The 12,381-nt window shown below is 37.9% G+C and overlaps 2 protein-coding genes across 2 annotated transcripts in view; both read right to left on the bottom strand.

Moving 5' to 3' along the window:
- LOC108438275 (CDK5 and ABL1 enzyme substrate 1-like) overlaps positions 1 to 12,381 on the bottom strand; it is a 33,595-nt gene that overhangs the window by 1,434 nt on the left and 19,780 nt on the right. The window lies entirely within an intron of this gene.
- On the bottom strand, positions 3,099 to 12,326 carry riok3 (RIO kinase 3 (yeast)). Its single transcript, XM_017715969.2, has 13 exons — positions 11,927 to 12,326; positions 10,338 to 10,453; positions 9,881 to 10,026; positions 9,473 to 9,580; positions 9,133 to 9,242; positions 8,664 to 8,807; positions 7,351 to 7,478; positions 5,888 to 6,070; positions 5,355 to 5,514; positions 4,639 to 4,719; positions 4,412 to 4,501; positions 4,116 to 4,223; positions 3,099 to 3,815 (listed from the first exon to the last, which is right to left on the bottom strand). Exons 1-13 carry the CDS (start codon positions 11,960 to 11,962, stop codon positions 3,705 to 3,707), a joined length of 1,521 nt encoding a protein of 506 aa, XP_017571458.1. The 5' UTR covers positions 11,963 to 12,326; the 3' UTR covers positions 3,099 to 3,704.

Below are 12,381 nucleotides of genomic sequence, written 5' to 3'. Positions count from 1 at the left end.
AAGAATGAATGGTGGAATGTTCAGACTTCAAATTCTAACTGACATTGATGATATCACAGCAGGCCACTCACAGTCTCACGGACACAGCTGTCTCACAGGGAATCTTCTTTAAAATCCTTAAACTTTCACCTAGAAACTCCATTTCAGTTTTAAATGGTAGAGAAACTTGTTCTTTCTGAAACCCCAAAATATCTCAACGTTTTATCAATTAGCTTTGGAGTTATGAGCATTTGTTTGGCACTAGGCACAGAATACTGCCCCATTCACTCCCCTGTAAATTTCTCAAAATCAGAATCCGCTTACTTCAAGATTTTCCCTGTGTTTAACTTGTCATAACTCAGACATTTTCTCTCAGTACACACATTACACCAAAATAATCCTCAAGGGGTCTTAACTCACACCATCTATCCGGTTAAGCAATAGAGTAAACATTTCCTGAGTTATGACTGTTTGTTCAGAGGGTGCAAATCGGACTCAAACAAGGCTTCTCCACTAAGAGCTGTATAATAACAGAATAACAGTTAATTTGAATGACCCCCCTCCCCCCTCAAACACATACATCTCTCCCTCTCACACACACCATACAGACACACACAGACACATACCTAAGGAGGTGGTGTTCACCTACACAGAAACAAACACACACACACACATGCAGCTCTTTTCAAGCACTCTTGCAATTCCCTTCAGAAATGTACATCTAGTTATTACTGTTGTTTTTTTTTCATAGAAGTTGGGTTGTGGTTTTATTCTAGCAAAATACAGAACTGTACAGGGTGGTAGTGAAAGGGCAGAGTTATTTGTGTGCTGTTAATCTCCAAACCTGCATGAAAACTGAACTCTGTTGTTGTTGCTTTTGAAAATAAACAGATTTATTTCTAAAACCAAGCCTCTCTGAATGAAATCATACTTGAAACTTAGCCTAACTCTGGCCTTAAGTGTCTGAATCTGAAACGTTGAATTGCTGTAGTTTTTATTTGTGTATTGCCCACTATTGAACATAAATTCAATTTCATTTCATTGACAACAATAAATCTGGGTCCATAAATCAGGGTTCAGGCCCCTGCTTGCACCTTATATAAAAAGGATTCATGCTCAAAGATGTACAGGGTTCACACGGTCTTAAAAAATCATGAATTTTTTATTGTGAATTCTGAGGATGGAATTTCATATATACATCATTGTTGTAGTTTAAATCCACTCTAGCTGGAATATACAAGGGGGAACCATTTTCCCCAGCCTCTGGTTATAGATGTTCCCCCTGTATTGTCAGGTCTAAAGGTGGTATAATATGAATAAACGTTACTGAGTGAAATGATCATGTACAGATAAAGATTATCAGTAGGGTTGTTGTAGTTTAAATCCACTCCAGCTGGAATACACAAGGTGTAAATGTGGTATAATATGAATAAAAGCTACTGTAAAGACGAGTCACATCAGTACCACAGCAGCAAGAATTCAGCCTCAAAGATTACAGGGAATCTAACTTCCTAGGTGCACTGAGATGAGTAGTCTAACAATAATAACACAGGCTGATTACTGTGCTGTGTAATGCAGTTTTATTTATTTCAGCAACAAATGTTTCAAATCTATTCACACAACTTAGCGAGACTGATGAAGATATGGGCCATAAATACACCTTAAAAATCACAAGTCTGAACAACGGAGCGTGTCTGCCTGTACGGTGATTAAATCAGAAACGGCGCATTAAATCTTATGTTACTGGGAGGAGCTGAAAAACGGAGTCAAAGCTAGCATTAGCAAGAAAGCCCACGTAGTGTTTGAGCATTAAAACATCTGCTAACAGTGTTTAAAACGTGTTTAATTACAAGTCCATTTACCAACAACGTGATAATCGCTTACCGCGAGAAACAGGACGAAATCACGGTACAAACACAAACGAATTAAGCCGAGCAGCGGCAACTGAAGACGTCATGATTTCGACATGCGCAACGAGGGGGGAACAGGGGGAACTGAATTTACCGGAAATGTATAAAGTTCCCTAACGAGCAGCTTGTTGCTGCATCTGAGTAATGAACCCCGCTCACTTCATGCTGTAAGCCTCACCTTTAGAAGTACGGACTGAGCCATAAAACAGCCACAATATCAAGTTTAGCTCAGTGTTGTCTTTTTTTTTTTTTTTTGCAAGATCGATATTAATGTTGTTTTGTGGCAGACAGTCTGCAATGCATCTAACAGCCCAATTTGTTTGGCATGTGGTATTTGGTTCATTTCTAGCTAATTCCAGGTTGTTTAGCTGTTCTTCTGTCACAGCTGCCGACTGAAAAGTTTGCTCAGTGGTAATAAGTTTGGGAATTTAGTGTTAGTGTTTAGCTGTTGTGGTCAACTCACATTAGAAGTTGAATTCAGGTTTTGAACCTAACCTTTAATTTGAAATAAGAATAACTTTGTGTCATAATGAAGAGTTTTTAAAGTCAGCCTCTATCAATTCCTAATAGAGTGGTGGCCATTACTGGAAGCCATCTGCAACCAATGGCTCTTTGGGGCTGGGAACCTTTAGGCTTGACTGATGTATGAAGCTAAGCAAGGCTGGCCCAGGACTGGATAGGAGACCATGCTGCCTTGCAAGGCTTTTCGCAATGCCTTTTCAACCAAAACCTTGAATACATTGAAGTAGCTTATACTTTGGTGCTAAGCATTAGACTTAAAAGGACAAAATGGCTTTTTAACATGTGTTGCCGGCCCCTCCTCTAGAATGGTAAGGGCAGCGTTTCTTGGCTCCAGTGAAGGGAGATCTTAACGCTACAGCATACATCCATCCATTTTGTAAGCCGCTTCTCCCTCAGGATCGCGGGGGGGGGGGGGGGTGCTGGAGCCTATCCCAGCGGTCATCGGGTGGAAGGCAGGACAATGCCTACAGCATACAATGACAATGAATTTTGTACTACTAAAAAAATCCTTAAAATAAAAACGTGCAGGGGATTGGGTGAGTTGTGCGAGTTGCCTTAGCAAGTGGTTTATTAGTTTTCTCCATCAGATTCTGCCTTCCAAAATATCTTTGCTGCCATCTAGTGTCCAAGTATTTTTGTTGAGAATATACGACTCTAAAAACACATTAAACAATCACCAGATGTATGTACCGATATTCTTTTTTTATATGATTTTATTAAGTTTCTCCATCTGGATTAGAGATAAAAATTGAGTACCAATACAGCAAGACCTCACTCAACATTAAAATGATTCCACAAAAAACAAACTATTCCCATCAGAATGCATACTTAGCACAGACAGAACCTTTAGCAAATGCTCTCAGTAATACTGTTCTGTCTATGCTAACTATCATTTTACATAATAAAAGGGAGAAATATCACAGAATAACTCTGAGGCCAACAGTAATCAACTGCTGTTGCCTTATGTTCTAATGTAATTCATTTGCACGATTTCACACTTTAATAAAATCTGTATTTGCAAAACTGGCTGACGTTCCAGAACGGGTTGTGTTCAAATGCCAGATGAGACAGGTGTCTTGCACTGATGTACAACACATGAATGTATCTTGCATTTGCTATTTGAAGCCAACCCATTGTGCAGCAACAGTAGTGGAAGGAGGGCAAAATGTGTCTCTGAGGACAGTGAGCAGAGAATGCTGCATAACACTCTCACATGCCCATGTTTTTCCACTCCCACATTGCTGTGATTGGACTCTCCTTTAATATTCAAACAGTCTTATTATTATCTTATTGCTAATCATCGTCGTCATTTAACAGAGGTGGGCCGTCATCACAAGTATTGGTGAAAGCTTTCTTGCTTCGCTTTTGCACATGGTCCTCATTCATCTTCTCCAGTGCTTCAATCTGCAAGGACAGAGCTTTCATTAATTAACCTTCCCTATACTCTTGGTGACATTACATTTTTCAGTTGCCTTGTACGGAACCTATATCTAAATAAATAAACAATAAATTCTACCAAAGCACAAAAAAAAGAAATCCAACCAAAAAAATTCACACATTCCTCCTCCCACCCCCCACAAATCTAACTTAGGTTATTAATTAAGTCACAACCTTCCTTTAAAGACAAAACTGGCTGCACTACTGTTACTTCATGAGCCATTTAAAATAGATATACAGAACAGCTGGACAGTGACAAATTCTTACCTGGGCTAAGAAATCTGCCTCATTGTCACAACTAATTTGCAGTCCAGAGACAGTGTTGAAGAGTTCGTACACATTCAAAGCCTCTGCCACTCCAGCTTTCTGGAAAAACTGGGAAAGGAAAAGAAAAGAAGCATCTAAATAATCACTGTAATGAATCACTGCAAATTTCTACAGTGAAAACCCAGTTGGTAGAATGTCCACAGCCAATTTTCCATCTTATGATATTTTGTTTTGTAAAACAAGTATGCAAAAATATGCAGAAATTGTAATACTGTAACATGCAAAGAGACACTTACTGTGGCTACATTCCTGCAGTCCCGGAACAGAAACTCCAGACCGTGAGGATGAGTGGGCTCAACAGACTGGCTCACGTCAATTAACCACACCTACAGAAAATATGTAAGAAAGAAATGTTTTATTTGCCTCTAAAAAATTTATCATATCAAATTGTAGTAGCATATTAAAAGTAAACACTTGTGATACCAGTTGAAAGTGAAATGAGCTTAGAAACCAGGATCCCCACCTGTCCATCATGCCAGAGCATATTGTATTCACTCAAGTCAGCATGAACCAGGTTACATTCCTTATACATCAGCTGCATCATCTACAAGGCAAGAGAGCAGTCCAAATAGTTATAGTTTTGCTGGGCATGTGGAATAAAAACTTTTGTTTTTCTTTACAACATTTTTGGTGAGCAGAAGTAGAAGAATCAGTACTTGGTCTCAAAACCAGACATTGAAAACTAACTTGCTTTTTCATGGAAAAAAGCAAGGAAAGAGGATGGTAAGGAAAAAGATGCAAATAAAAGTCATGTGCCAGACACTCCAAAATAAACATCTTGAATAAAAGAAAAAAGGGGGGAAAAAAAAGAAAGAAAAAAAAAAGCACGTTGTCCTGTAGCTTTGGTTTTTAAATTATTCCAAGCAGGCATGGTATGGAGCGACCAAGCTAGTCAAAGGAACTGTGGGGGTCAAACATATATGGGCACAGTATGGATCTTCTAGGGTGAATACACCCTAAATCAACTATACTGAACGAGAACAGGAAATTAATCTGAATAAAACATACAGAGTAAACTGATTGGATATTTTCTCATACTGCAAACCACTCATCAGTGGTACATGTCTTCTAGATCTCCACCTCTCTTTTTGACTGACAACACTGAAATAGTGTGTTCAAGTAACTTGACATATTTACAGCATAAAGCTTTAATAAACATGATCAAAAAGATCAGGGCACCTGTACTACTTGGTAGTATGCCTTCTTCATGTCCTCACAACTCAGCATTGCTTCCTTCAGTTTAGGAGCAGGCACTTGGTCTTGACCAATGAAAGACATCACAAGGATGTGCTTCTTCAGAACGACCACCTCTGGACATGGAATCCCTGCCTTTTTCATCCTGTGTAAATGAGAGACAGATAAGGAGGGGAAGATGAGAGACTGCAATTTTAAAACAAACAACATTTAGGATACATTCTTCATAATCAAACATTCATTTATCAGTAAAACTCACAGGATGTGATTATAAATGTTCCACTACAACATCCAAGCTTTCACTATAACATCATACACAATGCTTTCTACATAACAGAGAATTCCAAGACTGTGAGATACAGAATTCTAAAAAAGTGCAAGAGAACTAGCAAACACTTTCAGCAGAATTCTTTGGGAATGATGTGCATCTGTTGACAAAAAGTCAGTGCAGTTCAAATGGGTGACAATAGTTAAAAGAAAATAAACAAACAAACAAAAATAGTGTATTTGAACATTACCTTGCCAGGTTGTGCATCTCCTTTTCAGCCCACAGACGGATGATCTTGCGAGGATTCAGCTTGCTGAAGCGGTCTTTGAAGCGGTAATCATCCTTAATGTACTTGTCACGGTTCTTGAATTCATTCAGAGTCGTCTTGAACACCTTGAGGACACATTCCTTTGGAACGATTATCTCCTCAAAGCTAGAGGGGAAAAGTGAGAACACTTTTCAGTGTATTTCAGGGAGCTCGATCACATTACAATTTCTAAATCAACGATCTGGAGGGCTGGACTCACACACACTGGTGATTTTCCAAACACACTAGATTCAATTCATTAGTTAACTGAACCTTTAACCTAAAATTCGGTGTCTTAAGCCATATTTGAGCTGAGTAAAAACACCTAGGGAGGTGCTGTAGTCTGATTACTAATGAGACTGTTGGTTTAAATCTGCAATATCCTGTTTTAACAAATCAGCAATGTAATAATCTGGTAATGTAATAACAGAACCAAGTAATAACAGCACCTCTTTTTTGGCTGAGTAATGCCAAAGTATGTGACTGTAGACTTATTATGGAAGGAACAAACCGAGTGTGATGTTTCTAAACCAACCCAACACTTCATGAAGGTGAAATTCATCACAGGATGCGATGGTGCACTTGTCACTGGTCAACTTTGTCCTAGCACCAAAAGTTTAGTAAAATGTTCTGTGACGTATAATCCTGTTAGGACATTCTGTTGTTCCTTTTAATCTGTCCAATCTTTATCTGGTCAATAACACAAGAGTTTGGGCAATGACATTTTGATCCAGGAAATCTGTAGTATTTTGCTAAAATTCCACACTTATGTGCAAATTAGCCAATCCACTTCCTCACAAATGACAAACAGCCCACTTCTGCTAAAGGTTATGGGCTTTAAACAGAGATTTGGAGCAGTGGTCTTCTGGAGCGGAGGTCATGACCAACTGGTGGTTCACAGCTTGTGGACAAGTGGGTCACAAAAAAGATCAATTTTACCTCATTTACAGACAACCTTAATGATCTATTTTAAACAATGCAGTTGGCAGGTCTTGAAAAACAAGCCCTGCCCCTACATACAGATCCTGGCATCAAAAAGTTTGAGAACCCATGTCTTAGAGCACAGAAATCTCAAAACTGTGTTAGACACCAGCCCTTAGTTCCTTATCCCTGTTCTAAACAATCCAAGACAAAATTCTGAACAAATTAGTGTTACTGAAATTAATTAGAATTTTTTTTACTTCACTGTAATCCTACAAGATGAATTTTTATGTACATTTTAGTTAAATATAGTTCTTGTACATATATCTGAGGATTTATTCAAGCAAACACAGTAAAAGTGCCTGAGCTGAATGTAAAAGGGTATTTTCATGTTACCTTTCTGCTCCCATCTTTTTCTCAATCTTTAGATAACAGATTAACTATAGACCTGACTCCTTTCCTTCAAATATACAGCAACCACTCACCTTCCTCCATCAGCATGAAACACCACTGACTCTTTGCCTGTGCTGACACAGCCATTAATATTCTCCAGAATTCCAGCATTCACCATCTTGTACATAAGAAGCCTGGTCTTGGAATCAACAGCTTGCTCCTGAGTAAATGAAGGCAGTGAAAATTTATTGCAAAATACTGATTTGAAATAATGTTAAGAATCCACTGTATGGACTGGGGAGCAAACAGTACTTTTAAGATTTTTAACCGTACTTACACACTACAACAAACACTGAAAAATGGGTGAGGGAAATTCAGTGTGATATGGGTCTTAAAAAACAATTCCATAAAATTCAAGAACAGGTCATATTTACAAATTTCAAATTAGCACTGTATAATCATCCACACAATTGTTATGTTCTACAGCATGGTTCAAGGAAAACATTGCCTTATTTCCTTAATAGATTACAAGTAGATTGATTCAACATTAAACTACATGGTGGGCCATTTATATATGGGTGTATACCCAAATAAAATGGGAATGGTTGGTGATTTTAACTTCCTGTTTGTGGCACATTAGTATATGGGAGGGGGAAAACTTTGCAAGATGGGTGGTGACCATGGCAGCCATTTTGAAGTCGGCCATTTTGGATCCAACTTTAGTTTTTTCAATGGGAAGAGGGTCATGTGACATCAAACTTATTGAGAATTTTGGTTTTAACGTAACTTTATTCTTTCATGAGTTATTTACAAGTTTCTGACCACTTATACTTATGTTCAAAGTGCTGCCCATTGTGTTGGATTGTCTAGCACAGGCTTCCAGTATCCATAGTTTCAGGTGCTGCACATCTCGTTTCTTCACAGCATAGACAATTGCCTTCAGATGACCCCAAAGATAAAAGTCTAGGGGGGTCCGATCGGGAGACCTTGGGGGCCATTCAACTGGCCCACTACGACCAATCCACTTTCCAGGAAACTGTTCATCTAGGAATGCTCGGACCTGACACCCATAATGTGGTGGTGCACCATCTTGCTGGAAAAACTCAGGGAACGTGCCAGCTTCCGAAGTGGATTGGTCGTTGTGGGCCAGTTGAATGGCCCCCAAGGTCTCCCAATCTGACCCCCTTAGACTTTTATCTTTGGGGTCATCAGAAGGTAATTGTCTATGCTGTGAAGAAACGAGATGTGCAGCACCTGAAACTACGGATACTGGAAGCCTGTGCTAGACAATCCAACACAATGGGCATTGACAATCCAACACAATGGGCAGCACTTTGAACACATTTTATAAGTGGTCAGAAACTTGTAAATAACTCATGAAAGAATAATAAATTATTAAACTCACAGCAGTTGAGTGCTCCTTCTTCTCATGCAGTCGTGCACCACGTCGCTGCTCTGTCTGACAGTGCCGTTTCAGAGCATTGTACACATGGTTTGACAGCTTCAAGTCCATGCTAATCCCATCACCTACATGCACCTCTGGAGCAAACTGTGGCACATGGATAAAAGAATTAGAAGGTATTTAAGAAGAAGAGATGGAAAAGAGTAGGTAAAAATAAATAAAAAACTAGTGGCTGGTAAATGGAAAAAAGTACAATGTACTTACATAAATATACATAAATACACTATCCAAATAAAGTCATTTAAATAGAATATTTAAAATGATGATTTATCAAAACTATTGCCAAATATGCCAAAATTAATTAAAATAAATGTCTTAAGTACATACATAAAATACATCTTCTATGACATCCACTATCTATACATTTATAATCTAATAAGTAAATTCAAAAGATAGCTCAGACATGGCTTACATTGTCCATGCGTGCAGTGTTTTTCCGTCCACAGATATCCTCATCATGTTTAGTAGTGATGTTCTTGCCTTTCCCGGTAAAACCTTTCTTTGGTGTAATGGTTGGCTTTGCTGTTACACAGAAAACGCAATTTTTTGTTTGCCAAATGTGATAATGTTATATCACCTTCTACACTTTCTCTAGCTTAGACACAGACACTTTACAATAGCGGTCTATTTAAAATGATCACAGTGTTAGTCATTCTGTGATTTCAGTAATATTTCCATAGTGACTACAGTTGTGTGCAAATCAACACAATAAAATAAAGTTCAAAATTCACTTTTGAACAAACACTGCTCACCAAGGCGATAGGGGTCACGGCGTGTGTCTTGCCAGTCTACTTCATCTTCAGAGCTGTCACTATCCTCAAATGGATGAACCATACGATAGTTCTCAAAGGAAATGGACACTGTAAATGAGAATAATAATTTTCAAGTTTCTACCTACTCAACATAAAGCACTAGGTTACCGCAACGTAAAGTGAATGTTTAAAATAAATAAATAAATAAATGAATGAATAAATAAAGTCAGTTGTCTTTGCAGTAACATTAGTTGAAAACGGGAGAAACTTTGATATTCTGTACTTCCAACAGAATTACAGGACTACAGGACAAGCTTGTGGCTTTGATTAACAACAGTCCTCCTATGAAACAGTTGTTAATCAAGGCACCCTTAGCACTGACCAGTCACTGATTCAGTAAACATTTACCTTTGCTCTGACCATTGAATCTTTTTTCTTCTCGGCGTAACTGTGTGTCAAATTCCCTATCAAACTCCATCTGAAGCATCTGCGCCAGCATCAGATCACTGGATGTATCACTGTCCTGTGGTACATCAGCCAGATCTAGGCCCATACTAAAAGTAAAATTAATAAATAAATAAAAAAAACACACATCAGAACACCTCATCCACTCAGGTTTTGTCTAAACACACACACACACACATATATATATATATATATATATATATATAGACTGTAGATTACATCTGTCCATCTAACTATGATAACACCACTGGTTCTGTTTTGACCTATATCACAATGTGTTGCTCAAAATAGTCACATACATGCCTCACACATTTTACATAAAAATATAAACATAAGGACAGTCACTCCTAAAACACTAGAAAAGAACCAAAAAGACAGATGAAAGGCTAGTGGGTCTTACTCAGAGCAGCTGGAGAAGGAGGTGAGTTCCTCATGCAGCTGCTTGGCCAGCTGTTCACTCATTACATCTGCCAAGGAACAAGGGGGCGCTGTCACATTCTGAGTGCCCCAGGGACTCTGAAATTAAAGAAAGGATCACATACAAATAGAACAGCTATTTATATGTACGTGTCATTTTGCAAGGACTGTATGGTGTGAAATTACATACACATCAAGTAGGACACACTACATGGGGTGACAAGAAAAGAGAGCAAAATACAAAAGATAATTAGCTAATTAAGGTGACTTATCATAAAAGATATGATGATTTAACCGGACAGTAAAGGATAAAGAATGTAAACAGGAAAAAAATTAATAACCAAGAAAGGCAGTAATGAACGACAGTGAACAAGTTCTCTGCCACAGAGTAATATCAAAATACAAAGAAAACACTACCAATTTATTTTCTTATTCATGCCACAAGTGCTAGGAAGGATATTAGAAAATCATCTATTACCAAGGTATTTACCATTTTACCAACACCATATACTCCTAACTAATGGCACAGGGTTCCCTTTTAATTATTGTAATATTTATATAATAGACTTTTTTGCAAAAATATTTACATCTAGCATGATGATCGTTTCCTGTGTCCGTTTCCTTTAGCCCTTGCTAGAGGCGTAACAGATTTAAGATGATGCCAGTAAGGTAAGCGGTATGATAACAACAATGCAATTCCATCACTTGACATATACTAAATTATCTTGACTGTTCCAAAGGTGTGGCGAAGAAATATGGGTTGATTATCCATTAGATAACTATCAACAATGGAATTCTCATAGACATTCTACTTAAGTATATACAACAGATGTATAATTGTATATATTTAATTAGAACAGACAAGCATGTGTGTATATACTTATATGTGTGTGTGTATAAATTATATGTACACACACATACACATATTAAAATTTAGGTTGAAATCACATTTATGTATCTAAACAAATTCTCGCTGAAATAGACTGTTTTATTATTTAAATGCTGAGTATTAACATATACGAGAAATGGGGAAAGTCACTGACCCAACCCAAAGCAAAATGAGGCAAAGTTGAAGCCTGATATAAATAGAATATTCAAATCCGTTGGTCTTAGACCAAACGCGGTCCATACAGTACAGATTAATTTCTTCCCATGAACACAATATATTTAAAAAATTGGTGTCTGGTCTCTTGTATTATCACACTAACTACTCGTGTATCTTTGTGTTGACGTCATAGCTATTTCTGAACTGCGGTTTAAAGTCAGCCAGAGCTTGCCAGTTCAGTTTTATGATCTTAGGCTAATGTGCCATTATAAATGTACGTTAAATAGATACTAAGCCCAGTTATCTTTTAAAATGACTTCCCACTTGAGCTTGTTGACTTTTAAACCCCAATATCGATTCTTATTAATATCAGCTATCATAAAGTTAAAATGGTTACATTTATTAATGTGCTAAAGGCCTCTGCTAGGGCCTCTCCCTTTAACAGCCATTTAGGGTGGCTGGCTAATGCTGAAAGGCTCACAATAGGTAGCTCACTAAACGCACGGTTCACACCACTGATTACTCACCTTTACTTCTTTTGTGGATACGTCTATTTGGTCCATAGTCCCAGATTACAAACAACTCAACAGTGCAAAATGTATCTTCGGGAACGTCGAATAAAGATCTGAAAAGCAGAACCTTTGATATTTCACTCCTTCAGCAGGCCTGTTTCTAAAAACAGTAACGTTAGCGAGCTAACTAGGTTAGCTACGTTACAAAGGAAACTCTCGTCAAAGCTAAAAAAAAAAAAACAAGTTATGGCGCGTTACCAAATCACCTACAAAAATAAGTTAACTATGTCACGACAGGGAATCTAGATCTCTATACCTGTTATAGTCAAACGGATTAAAATAGATATTACGACGGAATGAACGAGGTTTGTTACCGACTAACAAATTTAATATGAAGTCACGACAGTCTTGCTATCGGTAGTCTTTCGGGTGACGCAAGGAATACTTTTCAAAGTAAAAGTCTTTGATCT

The sequence above is a fragment of the Pygocentrus nattereri genome, chromosome 3, assembly GCF_015220715.1.
Source record: "Pygocentrus nattereri isolate fPygNat1 chromosome 3, fPygNat1.pri, whole genome shotgun sequence".
Lineage (NCBI taxonomy): Eukaryota > Metazoa > Chordata > Actinopteri > Characiformes > Serrasalmidae > Pygocentrus > Pygocentrus nattereri.
Note: the sequence above shows the minus strand (reverse complement) of the source record. Positions and strands in the feature narration are given on the sequence as shown.

Coding starts and splice junctions, on each gene's coding strand:
- riok3 (XM_017715969.2), bottom strand. CDS start 11,962: ATGGACCAAATAGACGTATCCACAAAAGAAGTAAAG. Junction 9,581..9,880: donor ATTCAATGGTCAGAGCAAAG/GTAAATGTTTAC, acceptor TCTCATTTACAG/TGTCCATTTCCTTTGAGAAC. Junction 6,071..7,350: donor TTTCATGCTGATGGAGGAAG/GTGAGTGGTTGC, acceptor TTTCCCCTCTAG/CTTTGAGGAGATAATCGTTC.